This window comes from Pantherophis guttatus, chromosome 4, assembly GCF_059756535.1.
Source record: "Pantherophis guttatus breed Tessera chromosome 4, ASM5975653v1, whole genome shotgun sequence".
Taxonomy (NCBI): Eukaryota; Metazoa; Chordata; class Lepidosauria; order Squamata; family Colubridae; genus Pantherophis; species Pantherophis guttatus.
In genome coordinates this window covers 61723032-61744961 of record NC_142066.1, presented here as the reverse complement: position 1 = coordinate 61744961, position 21930 = coordinate 61723032, and the positions used below count along the sequence as shown (strand labels likewise).

Sequence of the window (21930 nt, the reverse complement as noted above, 5' to 3'; positions counted from 1 at the left end):
AGAGTGGTAAGGAGCCGCAATTGGAATTGGAGAACGGACTGAAAGGCTATAGAGCCCGACAAGCCAGCAGGGAGAATAAAAGATCGATCAAACTACTTGCGCAAAAGGAGATCGGTTGGCATAGCAAGTAATAAGAACCCAGAATCCAAAAAAAAATAGACCTCATTTTTGTTGTTTATAGCCATAGAACTATCAGAGTAAAATCGGATGGAGACTGATTTGTACCAAAGAACAGGAAGTGCAGCCATTACAAAGACTTGACAGGGCGATAATTGAAGAGGCTGACTCACGGACAATCTAGCAGTGGAAAATACCAGAGAGTGTCGATTTTGACCAACGGACAAAAAAAAGAAAAGGGAGATTTAGAAAATATTGGAGATTGAGTAATAAAGAACTTTACAAATTTTAAAAGGGGACAAAAGAAAAAATAAGCCAGGAGAAGATCTTCTGATTCATATAGTAATTTCGATACCTTTTGATACTTTTTGATAATTATATTGTCTAATACTTTGATAATTTATATAATTATATTAATTGTCAACTCGTAAATTAATTTTTGATCTCTTTCTATATATAGCATACATATTTATACAGTTTCCTATATTTAAATATAACAGTATTTATTTCTATTGATAGTATTTATAATAGTATACATAGTTATATAGTATATAGTATTTATAGTATTATTAGTATCTATATATTTACTACTTACGCATATATATTTACATTTATATAATATTTATAGTCTGAAACTAGTTTAAAGAAATAAGTTGGACACAGAGAATAAGGAATTGTGATTTACTCTGGTAGCAGTGTACCATTTCATGTCATTTATGTTATTAGGAGAGGCTAGATAAATATTGTGTTTTGGGAGAATTTGAATTAATTACCAGTAAACATATTCAAATTAACGTTAGACAACAGAGAATAACAGACAAGAAGAGGAGCAATTAATGAACGATAATTTGGAGAAATATTGAGAAAATAATTAGAGAACAAAAAATAGTCCTGAAAGAAATGACAAGCCTGTCATCAACGATTCTGAAAACAGGGAAGAAGACATCCTCCAATCCCACTATAACCATGACCTCTCCAGCAACCCAGAAATCAATGGAAGGGTTGTCCAAAATGGAAAAATCCGCAGCAACACTGACCATGCAAACCTTGCAATCAACCTTGACTTTAATTCAAGAAACCATGATGATTATGCAAGAGAAAATGCTGAATTAAAAACAGACATTCAAGTACTAGATCAGAAGATGAGCGAGATCCAAGTTTCAATACACAACAGTGAACAAAGGATACTGAAGGCGGAATCCAGAATAGAGCAAAACGAGAAGAAATTAGACACAGTGGACCAGAAGCTTATGATGCAAAATAGGGAGTTAGAGGATTCAATAATCCAACCGGAAATGGATAGGGCTTCCTTCTATCTACGTTTCCAGAATATTGCAGAAGACAGAGAAGAGGACCTGGGACAGATAATGACAGAACTAATTGCAGAAGTTCTTCAACAAGACAAGCAAGAGATAATTAAAGAACTGGATGATGTTTATAGAGTACAGACAAATTATGAAAGGAGGAACTGGCTTCCTAGGGAAGTACATGTTAGATTCGCGAGAAAAAAAGTGAAAGACATCCTGTACAATATGGCAAGAGAAGAACCAATTACATATAGAGGAAAAGAAGTGATAGTTCTAAAACAGGTTCCAAGAAGAATGAGGGAAGTAAGAAAGGACTACAGATTCCTAGCTGTACAGCTAAATAAAAGGAATATATTATTCATATGGCTGCTGCCAGAAGGGATGCTAATCACCTGGCAGGGGAGAAAAATAAAAATTGATAGTCTGAGTACAGCACAAGATTTCATCGACCAGCTGAGAGGAACGGAGGAAGAACAAAGCAGTAAAGAAGAATTAGAGGCAATGACATTAGAAGAGGAAACCTCACACCAACGGAAAACTAAGGAAGGACCCTTCCTTAGAAGAAAAGGAAGACAAAGAGGCCAAAGGGAAAAAAACAAAACCACTAAGAGCCGTACGAATAAATAGAAACTAAAACCGGACGAAGAAAGTAGAAATGAATGATTGGAAACTAATATCAGTAAATGTGAATGGACTAAATGATTATAAAAAGAGAAAACTAACACTCACAAAATTAGTAAAATAAAATGCAGATATAATTTGCCTTCTATAAAAAAAGAAGAGGGCAAATGTTTAGAGTACAAAAAATTTGGAAAAACGTTTACCTCATTAGCAGAGAAAAAAAAGAGGGGGGTGGCAATCTACGTCAAAAAAGGAATTGAAGCAGAGCAAAAATATAATGATACAAAGGGAAGAACTCTAATGATTGAGGTTAAGAGAGGGAACTCCAAAATACTACTAGTAGGTTTATATGTTCCAAACCAAAAACAGGGGGAATACTTCAAAAAACTTCATTAGCAACTAGGAAAAATGGAATATAATGAAATTTGTATAATAGGCGATTTTAATGGATAGTAGACCCAGACAAAGATTATAAAAGTAATAAAATTAATAAAAACAAAAGGGCAAAATTACTGAGAGCCTTTTTTGATTTAATGAAAGAATTAAATTTAATTGATATATGGAGGACCCTACACCCAAATAATAGACAGTATACATTTTACTCTAATCCACAAAAGTCATGGTCTAGAATTGACATGGCATGGGTCAGTAGGAATCTTGGATTAGAGATAGGAACAACAGAAATCAGCCCAAATACATGGGCAGATCATAACCCCTTAGAAGTAAAGTGGAAGAGCGCACAGAGGAAGAAACAACAGAGATGGAGGTTTAATGTTAAATTGTTGAGAGATAAAGAATGTGTAGACAAACTTAAAGAAGAATTAAAGTTCTTCTTCAGAGAAAATGAAAACCAAGAAACTACTCGTGCAATAGTATGGGATGCAATGAAGGCCTATTTGAGAGGGGTTGTGATATCATATAGTGCATATATAAAAAGAAAGGTCTTGGATGATCATATAAATCACTTAGGAGAAGCTGAAAGGAAACTCCAAGAAAACCCGGGAGATAAAATAGCAAAAGAAAGTTGGCTGATGTGGAGGCACAAACTGAATGTCATAGATCAAGAAGACCTGGCACAAAAAATAAGAAGAACAAAACAATACTATTTTGAGAATGCCAACAAGTCGGGTAGATGGCTGCTTATAAATTAAAAAAGGAAAATGAAAAAGGGACAATTCATTGGTGGATGATCTCTGGAGGGCCCGGGATAGGGGTTGCTCCTCTATCCTGGTCCTGTTAGACCTCTCAGCGGCTTTTGATACCATCGACCATGGTATCATGTTGCACCGGTTGGCGGGGTTGCGGGTGGGAGGCACCGTTCTGTGGTGGTTCTCCTCCTACCTCTCTGACCGGTCGCAATCTGTGTTGACGGCAGCGGTCGACCCCGAGGCACCTTGCTTGTGGGGTGCCACAAGGATCGGTCCTCTCGCCCCTTCTGTTCAACATTTATGTAAAGCTGCTGGGTGAGATCATCCGTGGCTTCGGGGTGGAGTTCCATCAGTACGCTGATGACACCCAGCTGTACATCTCCACCCCAGGCCACCCCAATGATGCCCTTGAAGTGATGTCCCAGTGCCTGGAGGCCGTGCGGGCCTGGATGGGGAGAAACAGGCTCCGACTCAACCCCTCCAAGACCGAGTGGCTGTGGCTTCTGGCATCCCGATATAGCCAGCTGATGCCATCGCTGGCTATTGGGGGTGAATCACTCGCCCCCACGGAGAGGGCTCGTAACTTGGGCGTCCTCCTGGATGCACGGCTGTCTTTGGAAGATCATTTGACGGCCCTGGCCAGGGGGGCTTTCTATCAGGTTCGCCTGATACGCCAGTTGCGCCCCTTTCTAGATCGGGACTCCCTACGCACAGTCACTCAGGCACTCGTCACTTCCCGCCTGGACTACTGCAACGCTCTCTACATGGGGCTCCCCCTGGGGTGCACCCGGAGGCTCCAGCTGGTCCAGAACGCGGCCGCGCGGGGGATTATGGGGGCGACAAGGCGCTCCCATGTGACACCTCTCCTGCGCGAGCTGCACTGGCTCCCGGTGGTCTTCCGGGTGCTCTTCAAGGTGTTGGTGACCACCTTTAAAGCGCTCCATGGCTTAGGGCCGGGGTACTTACGAGACCGCCTTCTGCCACCAATAGCCTCCCACCGGCCAGTGTGCTCACACAGAGTGGGCCTCCTCAGGGTGCCGTCCGCCAGACAATGTCGGCTGGCGACCCCCAGGGGGAGAGCCTTCTCTGTGGTGGCGCCCACCCTCTGGAACAACCTCCCCCCAGAGTTACGAACAATAACAGACCTCCGGATTTTTCGTCGGGCCCTGAAAACCCATTTATTTCAACTAGCTGGGCTGGCTTGAGTCAAATTTTAAACTGATTTTAAATTGGAATTGTTTTAATTATGGCCAAAAGATTCAATTATTTTAATCAGTTTTTAGATTTTGTATGTTTTGTATGTATGTCTTGTTTTTATTTTGGCTGTTCACCGCCCTGAGTCCTATATTGGAGAAGGGCGGTATAGAAATTTAAACAAACAAACAAACAAACAAACAAATAAATAAATAAATAAATAAATAAATAAATATTTTAGAAGACTCTAAGGGTAATTTGTTAAACAAAGAAGAGGATAAATTGGAGATAGCTAGGGAATACTATGAAGTTCTTTATCAAGAAGAAGAGATCCCAGAAGAAAAAATAGAGAAATATTTGGCAAGTGAAGAGCTTCCACGGATAACAGAGGAAGAAAGGGAAATGCTCAATGGAAAGATAACAGTTGAAGAATTAAAAACAGCACTCTCTAAACTCAAAAACAACAAATCGCCAGGCCCGGATGGATTCCCAGGAGAAATATATAAAAATTTAGAAAAAAAAATTACAACCAAAATTGGTGGGAATTTACAATGAGGCATTGATGGGCTCCAAAATTCCAGATTCGTGGAGGGAAGCACATGTCACACTACTGCTGAAAGAAGGTGCCGATCTAAAACAAATTCAAAATTACAGACCAATTTCTCTCCTAAACACCGACTATAAATTATTCATGAGTATAATGGCTGAAAGAACCAAAAAAATATTGAACACTTGGATAAATAAGGATCAAAATGGATTCCTCCCGGGGAGGCAAATTAGGGATAATCTGAGAATTGTATTGGATATTTTAGAATATTATGAAGAATACCCAGGAAAGCAGATGGCCTTAGCTTTGTAGATGCCCAGAAGGCATTTGACAATTTAAATTGGAATTTTATGATTAAACAAATTAAGATAATGGGATTTGGAACAAATTTTGAAAAGATGATAAAAACTATTTACGACAACCAAAGGGCGAGCATTTTATTAAATGGAGATAGGACCAAAACATTCCAGATGAGGAAGGAGGTAAGACAAGGATGCCCCCATCACCATTATTATTTTGGCCTTAGAAGTTCTGCTACGGAGAATCAGAAACAACGAGGAAATTAAAGGGTTAACAATCAAGAAAGAGGTATATAAAACGCAAGCATTTGCGGATGATGTGGCCTTGATTTTGGAAGACCCATTAGAATCCGGACAAAAAATTTTAGAGGAATTGGGCAAATACGGGGAAGTAACAGGATTCAAATTGAACAAAACCAAAATATTAACTAAGAATGTAACTGAGGTACAGAAGAAAGAGAAGAAAAATTGGGTTTACAGGTTGTTAAAAAAATAAAGTATCTAGGAATCTGGATAACCTCAAGGTGTTCTTCCCTAAAGGAAGATAATTATACCCCCTTAACTAAGAAAATAAAACAAGATCTGGACAAATGGAAGAAAATACAATTGTCGCTCCTAGGTAAAATAGCTCCGATTAAGATGAACATCCTCCCAAAACTACTATATTTGTATCAAACTATACCTGTAAATTTGGATAAGAATTTTTTTTTCAGAACTTAACAAAAATATTAGGAAATTTGTAGGGGGGGGGGGAAACCAAGGATCTCATTTAAAATCTTACAAGGGAAAAGGAATTTAGGAGAATTTGGACTCCCTGATTTGGAAAAATACTACAGGGCAACCAAATTAGTATGGATAAGGGAGTCCATACTCCCTTCCATACTCTGGAAAATAAAAGGATTCTAACTCTGGAATGTCACGACTTACAGAGAGGGTGGCACACATACCTATGGGACACAGAGAAGAAAAAGAAAACATACTTTCATAGGCATAAAATTAGGAATACTTTAATACAAACATGGACTGCAATTAGACAGCGATATTATACAAAAGTCCCAAAATGGCTCTCCACGATGGAGGCCTTGATTTATCCCAATAGATGGGGGATGGAGAAAATGTGTAGATATAAAGACATCCTAGATGGAGGAGGAAATCTTAAATCCTACGAGGCCTTGAGAGATCAAGGTATCAATTTAGACTGGTGGACTTATTTACAAATAAAGTCTAAATACCAGAAAGATAAGGAGGAATGCGGCTTGAAACTAGGATCTAATGGGTTTGATAAGGTTTTGATGGGAACAGAAAAAAAGATACTGGCCAAATTATACAACTACCTATTAGATGAGGATAGAACAGAGGATACAATTAAAAACCAATTGGGAGCATGGGAGAAGAATATTGGACATAGCATAAATTTCAACGAGTGGGAAGAGGCACGGAATAAGAATTATAAATTAACCAGAGCAGTGACTTATAAGGAAAACCAGTATAAAATGCTACACAGGTGGTATTTAGCCCCTGCTAGGCTAAGCAAAGATGTATCCAAATATACAGTCAAATTGTTGGAAATGCGGTCACGGTCAGGGCACCTTTCATATGTGGTGGACATGCCCCGATGCGAAAAGACATTGGAACAAGATTTGGAGATGGTTACAAGAAATAATTGGAGAAGATATTGAATTGACACCTGAAATATTTCTCCTGGGAATAGTAAAGAGGAATTATGGAAAGAAAAAGATCCACCTAATAATACATATCACTACAGCTGCTAGACTGGCATATGCACAACACTGGAAAGAGAAAGATCTGCCAACAGAAGAACACATAATTAGGAAAGTATTGGAGTGCGCAGAGATGAGCTAGCTAACCCATGAAATAAATGAGGATGAAAATTTAGATTACTATACTGTTTGGGGAAGGTCGTAAGAATGGATGAATGATAAGATAAAAGAAGGAGAAAAAGGTGTGCCTAATAAAAGGAATAAGTAGCTTAAGAAACACCGGGTATATTGCTTGTATATATGTATAAACACTGCACATCCGATGTAAATAGAAATGATATTTAATGTATTTTCATAAACTTAATAAAATATTGGGGGGAAAAAGATTCTCTCAGACATCAAGCTGCAAAATGCCACATTTTGGAAAGACATTTCTTCAGGCATTTTACTTTTGCTTTTACCTTTACCTTATCTTACTTTACTTTACTTCTGTTGGTTATGTTTGATAATGATATGACAGATAATGATTTTGACCCTGAGCATTGTACCAATTTCTGCTAGCATGGTGCTAGCGGGCACCTACACATTTCCTCTCTCTTTTTCTTGTCCCGTCCCACCCCACTCCTTATCCCACCTGTATGTAATACAAATGCACACTTTTTTCCCCTTTGAAAAGAAAGGAGCGACGAGGGATAAATTAGCTTACTTTCATTACTGAATTGAAAAAGTTCTTATTTTTTTAATTCACTACCAATGATTTTTCAATGGTTATGTTTATGCTATAGCCATAATTATAATGAATGCTTTCAGTGAAAATAACATGTGCTAATAATGCCATTGTATTATTTTGTACCTGAAAAAGAAACTGTGAAGGAGTAAAATTTTAAATATCATAAACTCTTGGTTGATATAAAAATTTGTTGATATAAAAATCTGAAATACAAGCATAGAAAAGAAAAATAGTTTATACTTACAAATATTGGAATGTGCCAGGAGGAAGATTAATTTTTCCCAGGGTGATCTATTTTTTTAGAAAAATAGAATTTCAGTTTGAGACTAAACACGCTGTTTTTCTTCTTTTCTAGGTTCTGTATTTTGAAACTGCTTACACAGAAGAAAGGTACAACACAGTGTCCACTTTGCAATGGCAAAGTCACTAAAAGGTAAATCCCTTCAGCACAAAATATATTCCACTAGTTAGGAGACCAATAGATAAAATGCTGAACTGAGTATGGCCAATCTCAGAAAGACTAGAGTACTCACTTTGCAACTGCTAACACCGATCTGTGCAATGATGTAAAAGGGTTGCAAATATTTAAAGCTTGCAGAAAAACTTGCAATGGTTTATTGATAGCAGCTCCATCTAACATTTGTTGGCTTGTTTCAGAAGTCTGAGGGACGATATCTATCTTAAGGAAGTAATCAAAGGAATTCTAGAAACCATCCATGCTTTTGAGTGTGATACTGGACTGAAGTGTAGGTATTGTGCCTTACCATAAACTTCATAGAAAGTTTTTTACTAACTTTTTTGTGATGCTGAATTACACAACTGATCTTTCTGTTTTAAAGTTTGATTTCCACTTGTTGATTTAAAATTCTAAATTATACTATCTATAACGTTTGCATCTTCTTCAGCCCTTGCTTCAGTCTCTGAAACAGGTAATATCTAATGCTACTCTGATTTTTGGGGCTACTGATCCTTCAAACTCTTGCTATCAACTATTCTGGCTGTATCGATGAATGCTGAAATCTGAAGTATCTGAAGACCGTTAGGTCAGCCTACTCATGCTCTAATATATTTAGTAGTAGTAGTATCAGAAGTGCAGCTTCCATATATCTGGTTCAAAGACCATAATTGAATTTGTTGTTTTGAAGCTCTGGCACTTTCTTTTTGTTCATTTTCCTTTTCTTTTTTTGGTTGATTAAGATCCAAGTTTGGATGATGTCTAAAGACACAATCCAATTGGTAGAAGCATTTCGCAACTAAGAATGAGTATGTCTTTTAGGTTTTATATTTTAGAATTATATTTATTAAAAGTATTGCTATGATAAAAAATAGCTTGTATTCTGCAAATGTAGATCCATGTTCTTTGCCAATGCTAAAAGCCTCCCTCCCAAATTTAAATCAGAAGAATCACCAGAATGTTTGTATTGTACCGTTCCATGTGCATTTTGGTTTTAAGTACACCAGAGCACAATGGTAGAAAATCAATGATTTTAAAATAAAAAAACCTAAACACAATTCAGTCATCTAGTATAAAATGCCTGGCAAATAAACTGCTTTGACTTAGTACTATAATTTTAATACCAATGGGATCTCAATGAGGAGATAGTCGATAGTTATGAATCTTTATTATATAAAGGAACTACTAAAGGAAGCAAAATCTGGCGTTTATTGTTGTCTCTTCTCTCATCCCAGCTGCATATGAGAGGTTGCATTAAGCGGGTATCTCACATACAACAGCTGCCTCATCAAGGTTATCTCATCTGTAGAGGCCACTTTTGCCCCCCATCAATAGTTGAACATCTTGACAGCAGCCTATCTTGTTCAGCTATAAAAGTATGTGACAAAGTGGCCCTAATCTGGCAAAGAAGAGAGGCCTAGGACAGTTTAATTTACCTCTCCACTGTTCATTAGTCATCTTGCTTAAGCCTCAGGTTTAATGCTAAGGATTCTTGTGATAGCTGTTCTGAGGGCTTTCAACACACACACAGACACACACACACACACAGAGAGAGAGAGAGAGAGAGAGAGAGAGAGAGAGAGAGAGAGAGGGAGGGAGGGAGGGAGGAACATCTCAAAACTTCATGCTCAGCATAACAAGTAAGTAGCTGATTCAATGTACCATTGTCCAATGCATATGACAGATGATACTACTGACATGGTTTTCTTAAGTGAAAAAGAATTGGGTGATATGAAAATAGGACATTCCTTTGCCATGGTTAGATTATTTTCTGCTGAAGATTTTTTTTTTCTGTTTTTGAGTCGGACTGGACTTTTGACGACCACATGGACAAGTCTACCTTTCTCGACAACATTTTTCTGGAATGGTTTGCCTTCCTCCTAGGACTTAAAGAGGGTGATTTAATCCAAAATCATTCAGCTGGCTTTATACCTAAGACAGAACTACTCCAAACTTGTTAAAAATGTCTAAATTTTAATTCTAAAATTAAAAATGAATGAATTCTATCTAGAGGATTTTCCAGTTGGTATGACAGGAATACCTGTCAATGGCTTGGTCAACCCACTTGTTCTCTCCCTTTTTAACAAACTTGTATAGTTCAGAGCTGTGGTCTAAGAAGCAAGTGAGATGAAACTAGACTGTAGATAGAGGAATATTCTTACCAAGTGAGACCAGACATAAGAGCTTACACATTGGAAGGGAAAATAATGAAGACTTGTCCCAAAGTGCTTTTTTCAGGAGGCGACTGGTCTTTCTTGTTTCTTGGTTGTTGTTTTTTTAAGATGTTTCGCTTCTCATCCAAGAAGCTTCTTCAGCTCTGACAGTATAGTGGGGAATGGAAGGATCTATATGCCTTGCAGACAGCTAGTAATTTGCATCCTTATAGAGCAGTGGTTCTCAACCTGTGGGTCGTGACCCCTTTGGAGGTCGAATGACCCTTTCACAGGGGTCGCCTAAGACCATAGGAAAACACATATTTTCAATGGTTTTAAGAATAATTTTATGGTTGGGGGTCACCACAACATGAGGAACTGTATTAAAGGATCACGGCATTAGGAAGGTTGAGAACCACTGTTATAAAGGGTCATTGAAGCACTTGTAGGTTTATCTGTGTCCTCAGGGTCACCTGAATAGTGCTCCTGGTTTCTGTAGTCTGCAATTTTTCCTCTGTTGTGGGAGTAGGAATCCATTCCTACTCCCACAACATTCAAAGGGTGTTCATTCCAAATTGTATAACTAAAAATCTGTAGAGATTCTCAGTCATCCAGGTCATGGTTGTCCCAAAGGTACTTTTTTCAGGAGGCAACTGGACTTTTGAAAGGTAGTTGTCCCACCTTTGGGACAACCGTGACCTGGATGACTGAGAATCTCTATAGAATAATGAAGACTTGCTTTTCTATCTTCATTCCATTTAATATGTAAAAGATAATCTGCCTCGGCCCAGAAGGTTCCAGGATCATTAAAAGTAGCTATTATCAGTCAACTCTTAAGAAATTTAGCCTGCATGTAGACAATATAAACGTTTATCGACTGGCTACTTCTATTTCCATGCTGGACATGATTAATAATTGCATGAGACATTGCATAGAGTTTCTGATATAAAGCTTTTTCCACGGCTATTTATATGTGGCTTCAGGCTTAGTTTTGTATTAAATTGATGAGACAATTCGCCCCATGATTATTTGGGATGTCTCAGTAACTTTTGTTTATAATAGCCCTTCGGTTAAAAACTGGAGAAACTACATCACATTGGGTCTGCTGCTGCTTGGAATTCTGATATAAAATTTGCTTTGCTTCTATAAAATTGTATTTAATAGATTGCATAAATCAAAGTCCTTTAAAAATCATCCCATAAACTGTAAAATCTTTACCTATGACAACTATTACGTTTCAAGGTGACACTCTATTTCTCTCAGTTTCAGATTATTTGTGTTACCCCAGGAAAGTGTTAGAAACTGTTTCTGCTTCATCCACATATAAAGAACAACTGGTTATTAACTGTAAGGGATATAGAGATAGATCGAAATATATGAAGAAAGAAGAAAAGAGAAATACTAAATCGGTAATAACATTTTTCCTTTCTTTTCCCTACATATTGACCTGTAACATTTCCCTCCCAATTGTTAACTTATTGGTTCACTTTTATTTTTATTTGAGAAGTTATCGCTTGAATTGAACAGGCTGAGAAAGTGCAAAAATGCCTCCTTTTGCAATAGATTCATTTCAGAAGTTTCTGAAAGAAAAGCTGTGCTTCTTGCTTTGAAATGTATTTAATTGTGATTTAAATTATTGCTGTAAGGACTCTGTAAATCAGGAAAGCTGCAATAAAGAATTACAATAAGAGACTGTAGAATAAATATCGGACAAATAGCCTTGGTCATAAAAAAATCAATTTGTTTCCCTGATTCTTGTTTTTCCCTTTGGGAATATTCATCCCACTGATGGTATACTATGGGCCAGTTATCTGTCACAGCTTCTTCTCCGGGTTTCACTGCCTGCTAACAATTGTTGGAAACAAAGTGTTTTTCTGAGTGAAGATTTAAATTCTTATGGATATCCATATTGGCAGTTGCAAAAGCAAGGAAAGGAGAGGTGGCAAATTTAGCATGGCTCCAGGCAAAAGCATCAGGAACTGCATGTGTGTGGGTGCATTGACCCCCATATGTTACTTGCTGATTCTTTTTCCTTCATCTCAGGCTAATTTACATTTTGGGTCAAAATCTGTTTCCCATTTTTGCTATAATGTTTAAAGGGGAAGAATAATCCCGCTCTAATCAGAAATGGTTTTAAAATATTTTTCTAATGCAATTTGAGTTACATTTAGATAAATATAATAACTTTCTTTGGAGTGCAGATTAAAGCTGGTTTGTGTATAAGAATTTTCATTCAAGTATTTTCAATTTGCATTAAAAAATGTTCTATTGCTATAATTATTTAATTTAACAAGTGAATTCAGTGTAGCTTTAAATAAATTTAAATAAATACCCTATACTCACTCTCTACAACAGGGGTGTCAAACTCAAGGCCGAATCTGGGGTGCTTAGATCTGGCCTGTGGGGCTGGCCTGGAAGCAGCAAAGGACCGGCCTGCGGTGCCTCTGCCAGCAAAAATGGAGGTCTGGGAGGGCTCTGTTTTCGCTGGCAGAGGGCTATCAGAACAAACTAAAAACAAAACAAAAGGAGAAACGTTTCCCCTTTTGCATTTGAGTATGCAAGAAGGGACAGGAAAGGAGAAAGAGAAAAAGGAAAGACAAAGAAAAAGATGGGAAGAGAGCAAGGAAGGAAAAATAAGGAAAGAGGGGAAGGAAGAAGAAAAGAGAATGAAGATGGAAGGAAAAATAAGAGAAGGAAGGAGATTATAATGAGTGTGAGTGAGGATCTCGGGGACGTCCTGCCTTAGCACTTGCCCAGCACAGGTGCCCCCGACACAAGTGATGTCGAGCTGGCCATGCCCATATCCATTCCTCCAAGATCAAACACAACCCTGATCTGGCCCTCAATGAAATTGAGTTTGACACCCCTGCTCTACAAAATACAAGTCTTGGCCCTAAATATTTCAGCCTTTCCTCCCCGAATGGCAACCCTGACATGGTTCAACAGACAACTAATGGTTTCCTTTGCTTACCTTCCAGATGCCATCTCCATTGTAGAGGGAGCTGCTTGTCAAACCCCAAAATGACAAGCCTCTGGCAAGCTGTCTCAGGGTTGCCATTCGGGGAAGGGAGCAGTGGTGGGATTCAAGTAATTTAACAACCGGTTCTCTGCCCTAATGATTTCTTCCAACAACCAATTTACCAAACTGCTCATAAAGTTAAGAACCGGTTCTCCCGAAGTGGTGCGAACTAACTGAATCCCACCACTGGAAGGAAGACTGCAGGGGCATGACTGGAAGTTGCTCTGATCAGCTGGAAGGTGGCAAATGGAGCGGCTGCGCTGATCAGCTGGGAAGCAGCAAATGGAGTTGCCGTGCTGATCAGCTGGGAGGCCAATGGCAAATAGATCAGTTAGGCAAGGGGTACTGGGTGGAGGCTGCGACACTGATCCATATGTGGAGAAGCAGCTGGGCGTCGGAGTTGATTGGCTGGGAAGCAAAGTGCCGATCAGCTGCAGCACTGAGAGCAGGCCAGCAGCTGAGTGTTGGCCTAGACGTGGCTGAAGATTCCAGGCTGTTTGCGGTGTCCAGAAACCAAGGGGATGGGGTAGGTGAATGTAAGGGGATTTAAGATGTGGCAGAAAGGCCGTGAGTAATGTTGACTTTGTTTGTATATCACTCAGTGCTGGGTTTCCAAGCTTTCCAGGTTAAAATGCTTCAAACAAAAACTGTTGCTTATGGTTTCTTGGTGCTGGATACACGGAACATGACAACTGTGTTCTACACCTAAGGACTATATACATACAGTATATATTGATGCTAAGCTAAGAAATACTTTGTTATCTTATACCAACCATCTTTCAGTGGTAACCAGTATCAAAAGGTTATGTAGGAAATGGCTAGGCTAAATGGCTAGCTAACACTATTTTTAGTGCTTTACTATTTTATGTTTTTGAAATGTTTTTAAATGCCTTATATTAAAGTCATAGCTAATGAACTGTGATTATTAGAGATACTGTAAATACAATTAATGATTAATTAAATCTATTAAAGTTGGAATGCTGCTCTGTGACTATAATAGAGATAGATTAAAGTTGAGGAACTATTGCAGAAATTAAAGGAGATGAAAGGATTCTACTTCCCTCTAAAATGTCTGACAAGACCATTTAAGTAACATTTGGTTGTGGCTCTTTAGATGCTAAAATCTATCTGGAAAGAAAATAGGCAACAAATACATGGTGCTATATCACTATTATCTAGTCACTTCAAACTACAGCACCTCATCAGTGGTGGGTTGCTACCAGTTCGCCCTGGATTGGCTGAACTGGTAGTGGCGGCGGCGGGAGGCTCCGCCCACCTGCCCAGACGCTTCTGTGCATGCGCAGAAGTGTTGCACACACGAGCGAACCAGTAGCAATCTAAATTGAAACCCACTACTGCTTCTCATATTTGATGTTTTTCCCTCCCTCTAGGTCAAACTATTTGCATGTGACACTTCTCTTCATTTTGCCACAGAAAAATTGAGACGTTCTGCAAATACTAAATACACATATTTTTAAAACTTCTATAGTAAAATTGGGCAATGTAGGATCTTAAAGGAACAATATTTTAATAATATTATTCTTTAATAATGTTTTGTTTTCTTGGCAGGGTGATAACCCAATCTCGCCACAGTACAATGAAAATGAAGCAAGATATTTCCTCAGAAACAAAAGAAATTCTTGTAAAACTATGGTTTTGGAAATCAATAAGAAGCACAGTAAGTAGTGGTAGTAAAGGTAGTCCTCATTAGTTCACTTAGTGACCATTCAAAGTTATAATGGCACTGAAAAAAGTGACTTATGACCATTGCACATCCCCATAGTCGTGTGATTTACATCCGGATGTTTAAGAACCGACTCATGATCTTTTCCAACCTTCTGACATGCAAAGTCAATGGGGAGATCAGATTCACTTAACTGTGTTATTAATTTAACAACTGCAATGGTTCACCTAACAAATGTGTCAAGAAAAGTCATAAATTGAGGCAAAACTCAATTAACAAATTTCTAACTTAGCAACATAAATTTTGTGCTCAGTTGTGGTCATAAATTGAGGACTGCCTGTAAAAGTGCTTTTATACTGTGTAGGTTAATTTTAAGGCACCGTAGCCTTTGATCCTCTTAAATCTTCCTGTTTATTTCCTTCTTTTCTAGTATTTTTCTAATAGTATTATGATGCAATTAATAATGCTAATAAGAACATTATTAGCTTTCCACCTGGCCAAAGCTACTGGAAAGATAAAGTTTGTGAGAGAGCAGGCTGCTCAGAATAATAGCCAGCACCTGTGCTGCTTTCTGTCCTGTCTCTTTTAAGCCTTTCCCCAGCTTGCACAGCGCAATTAGCTACAGAAGCTTTGATAAGAAACAGCTGCCTGTGGTGATAGGGCCTGTGAGGAAGAGAAGTCCATGCGAATTGTTTGTGTGAGGTGTCTAGGGAGCTATGTGGTTGTTGACTCTTGTGTTTGGATCCCATTATATTAGTATGGTTTAAAAAAAAAATCCATGACACATGTCCCAGAGGTGTTTTTCCAAAAGGCAACTGGATTTCCTTAGGTTTTTTTTTCCCCCTTGAAATGTTTTGCTTCTCCTCCAAGAAGCTTCTTGAATGAGTGATGGGAATGGAAGGATTTATGGAAGGATCTGAGTGCAAAGGATATAAATCCTTCCATTTTTCACCATTCAATCAGAACTAAAGAAATTTCTTGGATGAGAAGAGAAACATTTTCAAGGGGAAAAAAACAAAGTCTAGTTGTCTTTTGGAAAAGCATCTTTGGGACAACCATGATGGGAATGATTGAGAATCTCCAATAGACAACCCATAACATAGCTGAACTGGGATTTATAAGTCTTTGTTACATTCAGGTCCAGTATGAGAGCCATTACAGGCACCTGTTCTCTTGCTGTCTCTCTTACTCTATTATAAGGGTCTGTTACCTCTTCTATTTGCCTATCCCTTAATTTACTCTGTGAAGTTGTCTGATTTCCCTACTCCAGCATTACCACCAACTGTTCCACGCATATATTGGGATTTCAACTCCTATGATCATTGGAATTACAGGAGATATGGTCCCAAATCAGTTCAAGAACAAGTTGAGGATAGTTGCTATAGTCCATATCCTATCAACATTGACTTTTTCTCTTCCCTATTCCAGGTGCACTGTTCACCTGGAATAGCTTTGATAGTCCAGCAGATAGCTTTGATTTAAATGTTTTTGATAATTTCTTATTTGGTTAACTTGGATTTAAAGAGATATTTGCTGGAAAACATTGACCTGAAATAGAATATTTGACAAAATATTAGCCTAGTTAAAAAGGAATTTTTAACAAAAAACAAAACAAAACACCATTAGCCTTTGAAAAAAGTGGCTGTGATCCTGCTTTATTTAAGTGATAACACTGGTATTTGAATCCTCTTTGTGTAAAATTTGCTAATTGCAAACTTTCTTCATCTAAGGATCAGGCTCATCTGAAGATATCTTTCAGGAAGAGAACATAATCAGCTGGTAAGTTAATGTTCACTGGAGTTGTTTCATTTGCATATTTTGGGATGTCAGAAATGTTATTAAATACTAGATACGGTGCCTATTAAGGAGATATCATATTCTTTGTATCATGAAAAGACAATTTCTGAAGAAGAGGCAATGGCTTTTTCTGTGACAAGAACTTCTGAGAACATGTATTTTTCCCACTTTGCCTATCTAGGAATTTTATAAACATGTGGAAAAAGACATAACAATGTGATCATATTGCTTAGGAGGTTTGCTTGAACATAAAGGACATTGACTGCTGATCCCACTGGGTAATATTGTATTAATGCTAAGCTTGACTAAATGTGGACACAATTTACTAGTTCAGCATTTATCTATATTTTCTAAACATGCCAAAGTAATTTGGATATTATTGGCAAAGTCCAGACAATAAGCTCCAGTTATTTAGGAGATGTCATTTACTTTTTACTTTTTCACTTGTGATCTTTCTAAAACAACATGAAAGAATGAGAATATGATTAAATACTATACAGTAGAAAGATACAAAGAGTCTATTCATTTTTCTGTAGGAGGAAATTCCCAGAGAGGCAGGCTGATAGAACTTCCAGCCCAATAAGGGCTGATGGGAGGTCCTCTTTTCCTAGTCACAAAATAGGGAAGTGCATCAATATCCTACCTGTTATTGTTTAGGTTTTTTTTTTTTTACATAGGATTCATGGTTGAGTATAACTTAATGAACTTTTCAGACCTTTAATTTTCTAGAATTTTTGTTCATTTTCTACAGCATGGATTTTGAAAGTCCTTCCACATCTCAAGTTGACAAAGACTATATTGTGAATCGGAGCCAAAACTCTTGCCACATAGAGCATCCTGAAACAAGTGCCAAAAATGAACCATCTCTAAATATAGGTGAGAGTGTTTCCCCATAGATGGTAATGGTTATTGGTGGGATACTAAATACAGGAGTCCAAGTAATACACAATAGTTAGCTGAGTTCCATTTTTATAGGTGGCCATTTTTTATGATATGCAAAAGCAGTATGCGGGGGATTGACCTTGGGCATGCAAATCAGTTTATTCCTGACATTGCCAAGCAAACATACTCCCTTCTTAACTCCATGTATCACAGATTAGTCAAGAATTGTTGTCCTGGGATAATGCATATGGAATCACAGTGTTTCTGTTAATCTGTGTATTGACAAATTTAGAATTTGCAAGACAGATGCCAAAGAAGAACAAGAGATGCCAGAGCTTTAGTTTAGCATTAAAAAGATTTAAGAAATTGCCCTTTAATAATGACAACGTTAGGAGGATACAATCCCAATCAGCTGGGTGAACTCTTAATGGTAAAGAAAGTTCACGTTATGGAATTTGACTCAAAAGAAAACTGAAAAAAGACATTTTTTTAAAAATTTTTATTTGATTTATATGCCGCCCTTCTCCGGAGACTCAGGGCGGCTTACAATGCGTTAAGCAATAATAACATAAATCTCATAGTCCTTTTTCCCCATTTCTCACCTTTTTGAAAACTTCACCTTTGTGCGTGCGCATGCCATCCATGCTAATGCACGGCTCCTCCCCATGTGCTTCACAGACAAACGCACATCTGTGCATGCACACAGCTTTTGCATGTGTGCCCCACCAAGTGCTGCGCACTCAATTGTACCATATGTGCATATGTGTGTTTTTTGCATGCACGCAAACGCTGTCTGCATGTGCTATGCACCAGTACTTGTGCGCATGCACAAATGTGCGCATGTGCAAAGGAAGACCAGCTGCATCCCCTGAATTGCGTGCAAGCCAACCGGGGGCCTGAACACCAGCTGGGGCGCGCGCGCATGCACAGCTGCAGGTGAGTTGGGCGACAGCTCGCATGCCTGGAAAAATGGTTCTGTGTACCACTTCCGGCACGCCTGCCATAGGTTCACCATCACGGCCCTAGCAGATTTGGAATTGGCTTGCTATAAGATTCTTAGTTACTCAATTGAAACTATGGTTAAGTCTGTCCTTGTGCTGTGAAATTAATCATATTTTCTAAATACCAGAATAGCTACTTTTTACACTGTATGTTGTAGATCAGGGTTCCCCAAACTCTGGGCTGTGGGCCATTCAGAACCAGGCTGCAGAAACTCCATTTGTGCAATTGGTAGGTGCGTGTGTGCCTACTGCTTGTACAAATGGAGTTGCATGCCTGCCACTCGTGAGGAACCATCCCCTCTTCCCTCCCGGTCTGCAAAGCTGGAAAGGTTGGGGACCGCTGTTCTACATGACTCATGGCATCATCTTGGTACACAAATTTTAAGAAGAGATTGGATAATTAAGAAGAGATTGGATAACCACTTGTCTGAAGGGATGTAGGATTTCCTGCCTAAGCAGAGGGTTGGACTAGAAGACCTCCAAGGTTCCTTCCAACTCTGTTATTCTATATTCTAAATCAACCAAAGCCATCCAAAACATCCCAAGTAAACCAAAAGACCAAGCAGTCCCAGAAGAAAAAAACAGGAGTCAAACTCCTTAATTTCACAACACATGAACAGACTTAACCATATGAAACTGAGAACCCTAGACCAAGTAAACTCCAAAACTGCTAGAGAATTCCTGGAACCTGGCATTTAGATAAATTGGCCATCAATAGGCACATAGTGATAAACAACTTCTACTTTTCATCCAAAAGAGACAATCAAAAGCCAAAAAGGAAACAAAAAGACCAAAACAGTTCCTTACCAGCAAGCAAGCAATAACCATGTGAGCAAAGAATATCATTACACCAACTACTTAGCACTGATGATGTTATCTACTTTGGTAATAAAACATCTGCCAGAAAACAATCAAGTTCAAAGAGCATTAAAGACCTTATAGGTCAACCTTGAGCTACAAATATTACCTTCTATTGGGGTCATCCCATGTCAAGTGGTCGGGGGGGTCCCTGCTTGATGGATTTCGATGAAATTTTGTGTGAACATGCACACATGTTCCCAATGAACATTGGTAAAGTGCTACGTGTGCCGATGCAATACTTGCGGAGATATAGTCATTTGTGTGACCCCATACCGCAGCCTTTACAGTATGACTCTGAGGTTCCAGCAACTTTGAGATATATCTCTGGTAATATTTTGTTGAGAGAAACAAAACTTGGCCATCTTGTACAATGTTTTGTGCTCTATTAAACAAAATAATAAAATCATTTTCATGAACGATCTCCATCTAGATAATTTGGAGCAAAGTTGGCCAAAAATATTGCGGCTCGAAAAAAAGGTTAAAGTTTGGCTTTTTATATCTCTGGCAGGAAAATTATGAGAAACGTGAAACTTTGTGCATAATAACTTAGCAACACAAGGTTTTCAAATATAAAATTTCATTCTGCTGCTGCTTTTCAATAATTTACAAATTGAGTATAAAGTTGGCATTTTTTGTAAAAATGCCCAAAATAGGATATTTTCAGCCCGTTTTTATAAAAACAGACCTTCTGGAAACACTATTAACTCATTCTCATTAGAAAGAGCATGTTTCAAACCCCCTAAAAAAGTAGGGTTAGTTTTTCATTGCTGATGTATAAAGCCCTAAAAATAGGGACAAAGTTAAGGACGTTGCTATGGCAATGTCACATGCATTCTGTTATTGTTTCGTCTTGTTTGTTTTATATAGACGTCATTGCTACTACTATATTGCATTGGTCCATGATGACATTGTCACTACCAGTTGAGGCACTTGAACCAGCAATCCCATCGCCAAAGGGGGCACACCTGATAGCCATGTAATACTAACCATGGATGGGTTTCTTGGTTCAGGATCCCAAGCCTGTAGTTTGGTTTCTTCCTCAAGCTTCCAAAATCTTGTGTGGATATCTGTCCTGTTTCCAAGCTGACAATTGGGCAGCTTATCCTAGGTTCCCAAACCTAAAGTGGGTATCTTATATGGTTTCCAAGTTGAAGTCCGTATTGTTTGTATGAACTGCCAAATTCCAACAATCGCTTATTTATTATTGAATGTATGTGCTACGTTCTTTAGCGTCACTTCTGGGAATTGATACTGTCGACCTGACGATGTAACTGAAGGCGCTGGAAGCATGCAAATAAGATGTGGTTCTGGAACCCAACAAACATCTTGTCTTTCAGGCCAATAAAATAAATGAGCACAGCCTCGTGGATGCATAAATGTTACCAACGCATCATTTTGTTCAGTCGAAATTTCCACGATGTTGTCTACCCACCATTTTTTGTCATAAGTGCAGGCGACGTAACAACCAGGAGATATGTTGGCCAATTTTAAATTTGGATCGACGGTGTTGGACATTTTGGCCACAAAGTTAATCATGTAATTTGAAACTTCGCTGACAGAAATCGAATTTGAATCAACTGGCACAAACTGGTGATGATCTCTTGTGCCAGCTATTATGCTGCTAACTTTCCATCTTTATTCTTGCAGCATCCTGCTTTCTTCGATTTCTCTCTTCGGAACGTAGATATATTTAATTCCATGAATGTTTCACCATGTGATTTTGTTTCACCAAATCACCATGCGACGGAGTTGGCGGCACGACTAAATGTTTGGCTGCTCCAGCCAGCCTCCAGTGAGCATCAACCAACTAAATACTGACGTCGACAGGTCTGTTCAACTTTTGCGACAGAAACATTCATGGAATTAAATATATATACATTCCGAAGGAAGAAATCGAAGAAAGCAGCCTTTTTTTTTGAGCCGCAATATTTTTGGCCAACTTTGCTCCAAATTATCTAGATGGAGATTGCTCATGAGAATGTTTTTATTATTTTGTTTAATAGAGCACAAAACATACAAGATGGCCAAGTTTTATTTCTCTCAACAAAATATTGCCAGAGGTATTATGTCTCAAAGTTGCTGGAACCTCAGAGTCATACTGTAGAAGGCTGCGGTATGGGGTCACACAAATGACTATCTCCGCAAGTATTGCATCAGCACACCTAGCACTTTACCAATGTTCATTGAGGACGTGTGTAAATTCTCACAAAATTTCATCAAAATCCATGATGGTCGAGCGGGGCAATTTTCTGAAATCAGACCACTTGACATAGAATGATCCATTGGTATGAATGGTGTTTTTGGAATGAGACAGACCAAGTATTGTTTATCACATAATAATGAATCAAGTAGCAGGGAAGGATAAGATGAATGTGAGTGATAAATGGATTACATA

The 21930-nt window shown here is 38.4% G+C and overlaps 1 protein-coding gene across 3 annotated transcripts in view; it reads left to right on the top strand.

Moving 5' to 3' along the window:
• The window catches only part of BRCA1 (BRCA1 DNA repair associated), an 85226-nt gene that overhangs the window by 20184 nt on the left and 43112 nt on the right, over positions 1-21930 (top strand). For all 3 annotated transcript variants that reach the window (XM_060691744.2, XM_034416222.3, XM_087894009.1), the window contains exons 4-9: positions 8040-8117; positions 8342-8430; positions 11555-11700; positions 14880-14988; positions 16725-16773; positions 17543-17667. In XM_060691744.2, the coding sequence (XP_060547727.1) occupies positions 8040-8117; positions 8342-8430; positions 11555-11700; positions 14880-14988; positions 16725-16773; positions 17543-17667 (596 nt within the window). The remainder of the gene's footprint in view (positions 1-8039; positions 8118-8341; positions 8431-11554; positions 11701-14879; positions 14989-16724; positions 16774-17542; positions 17668-21930) is intronic.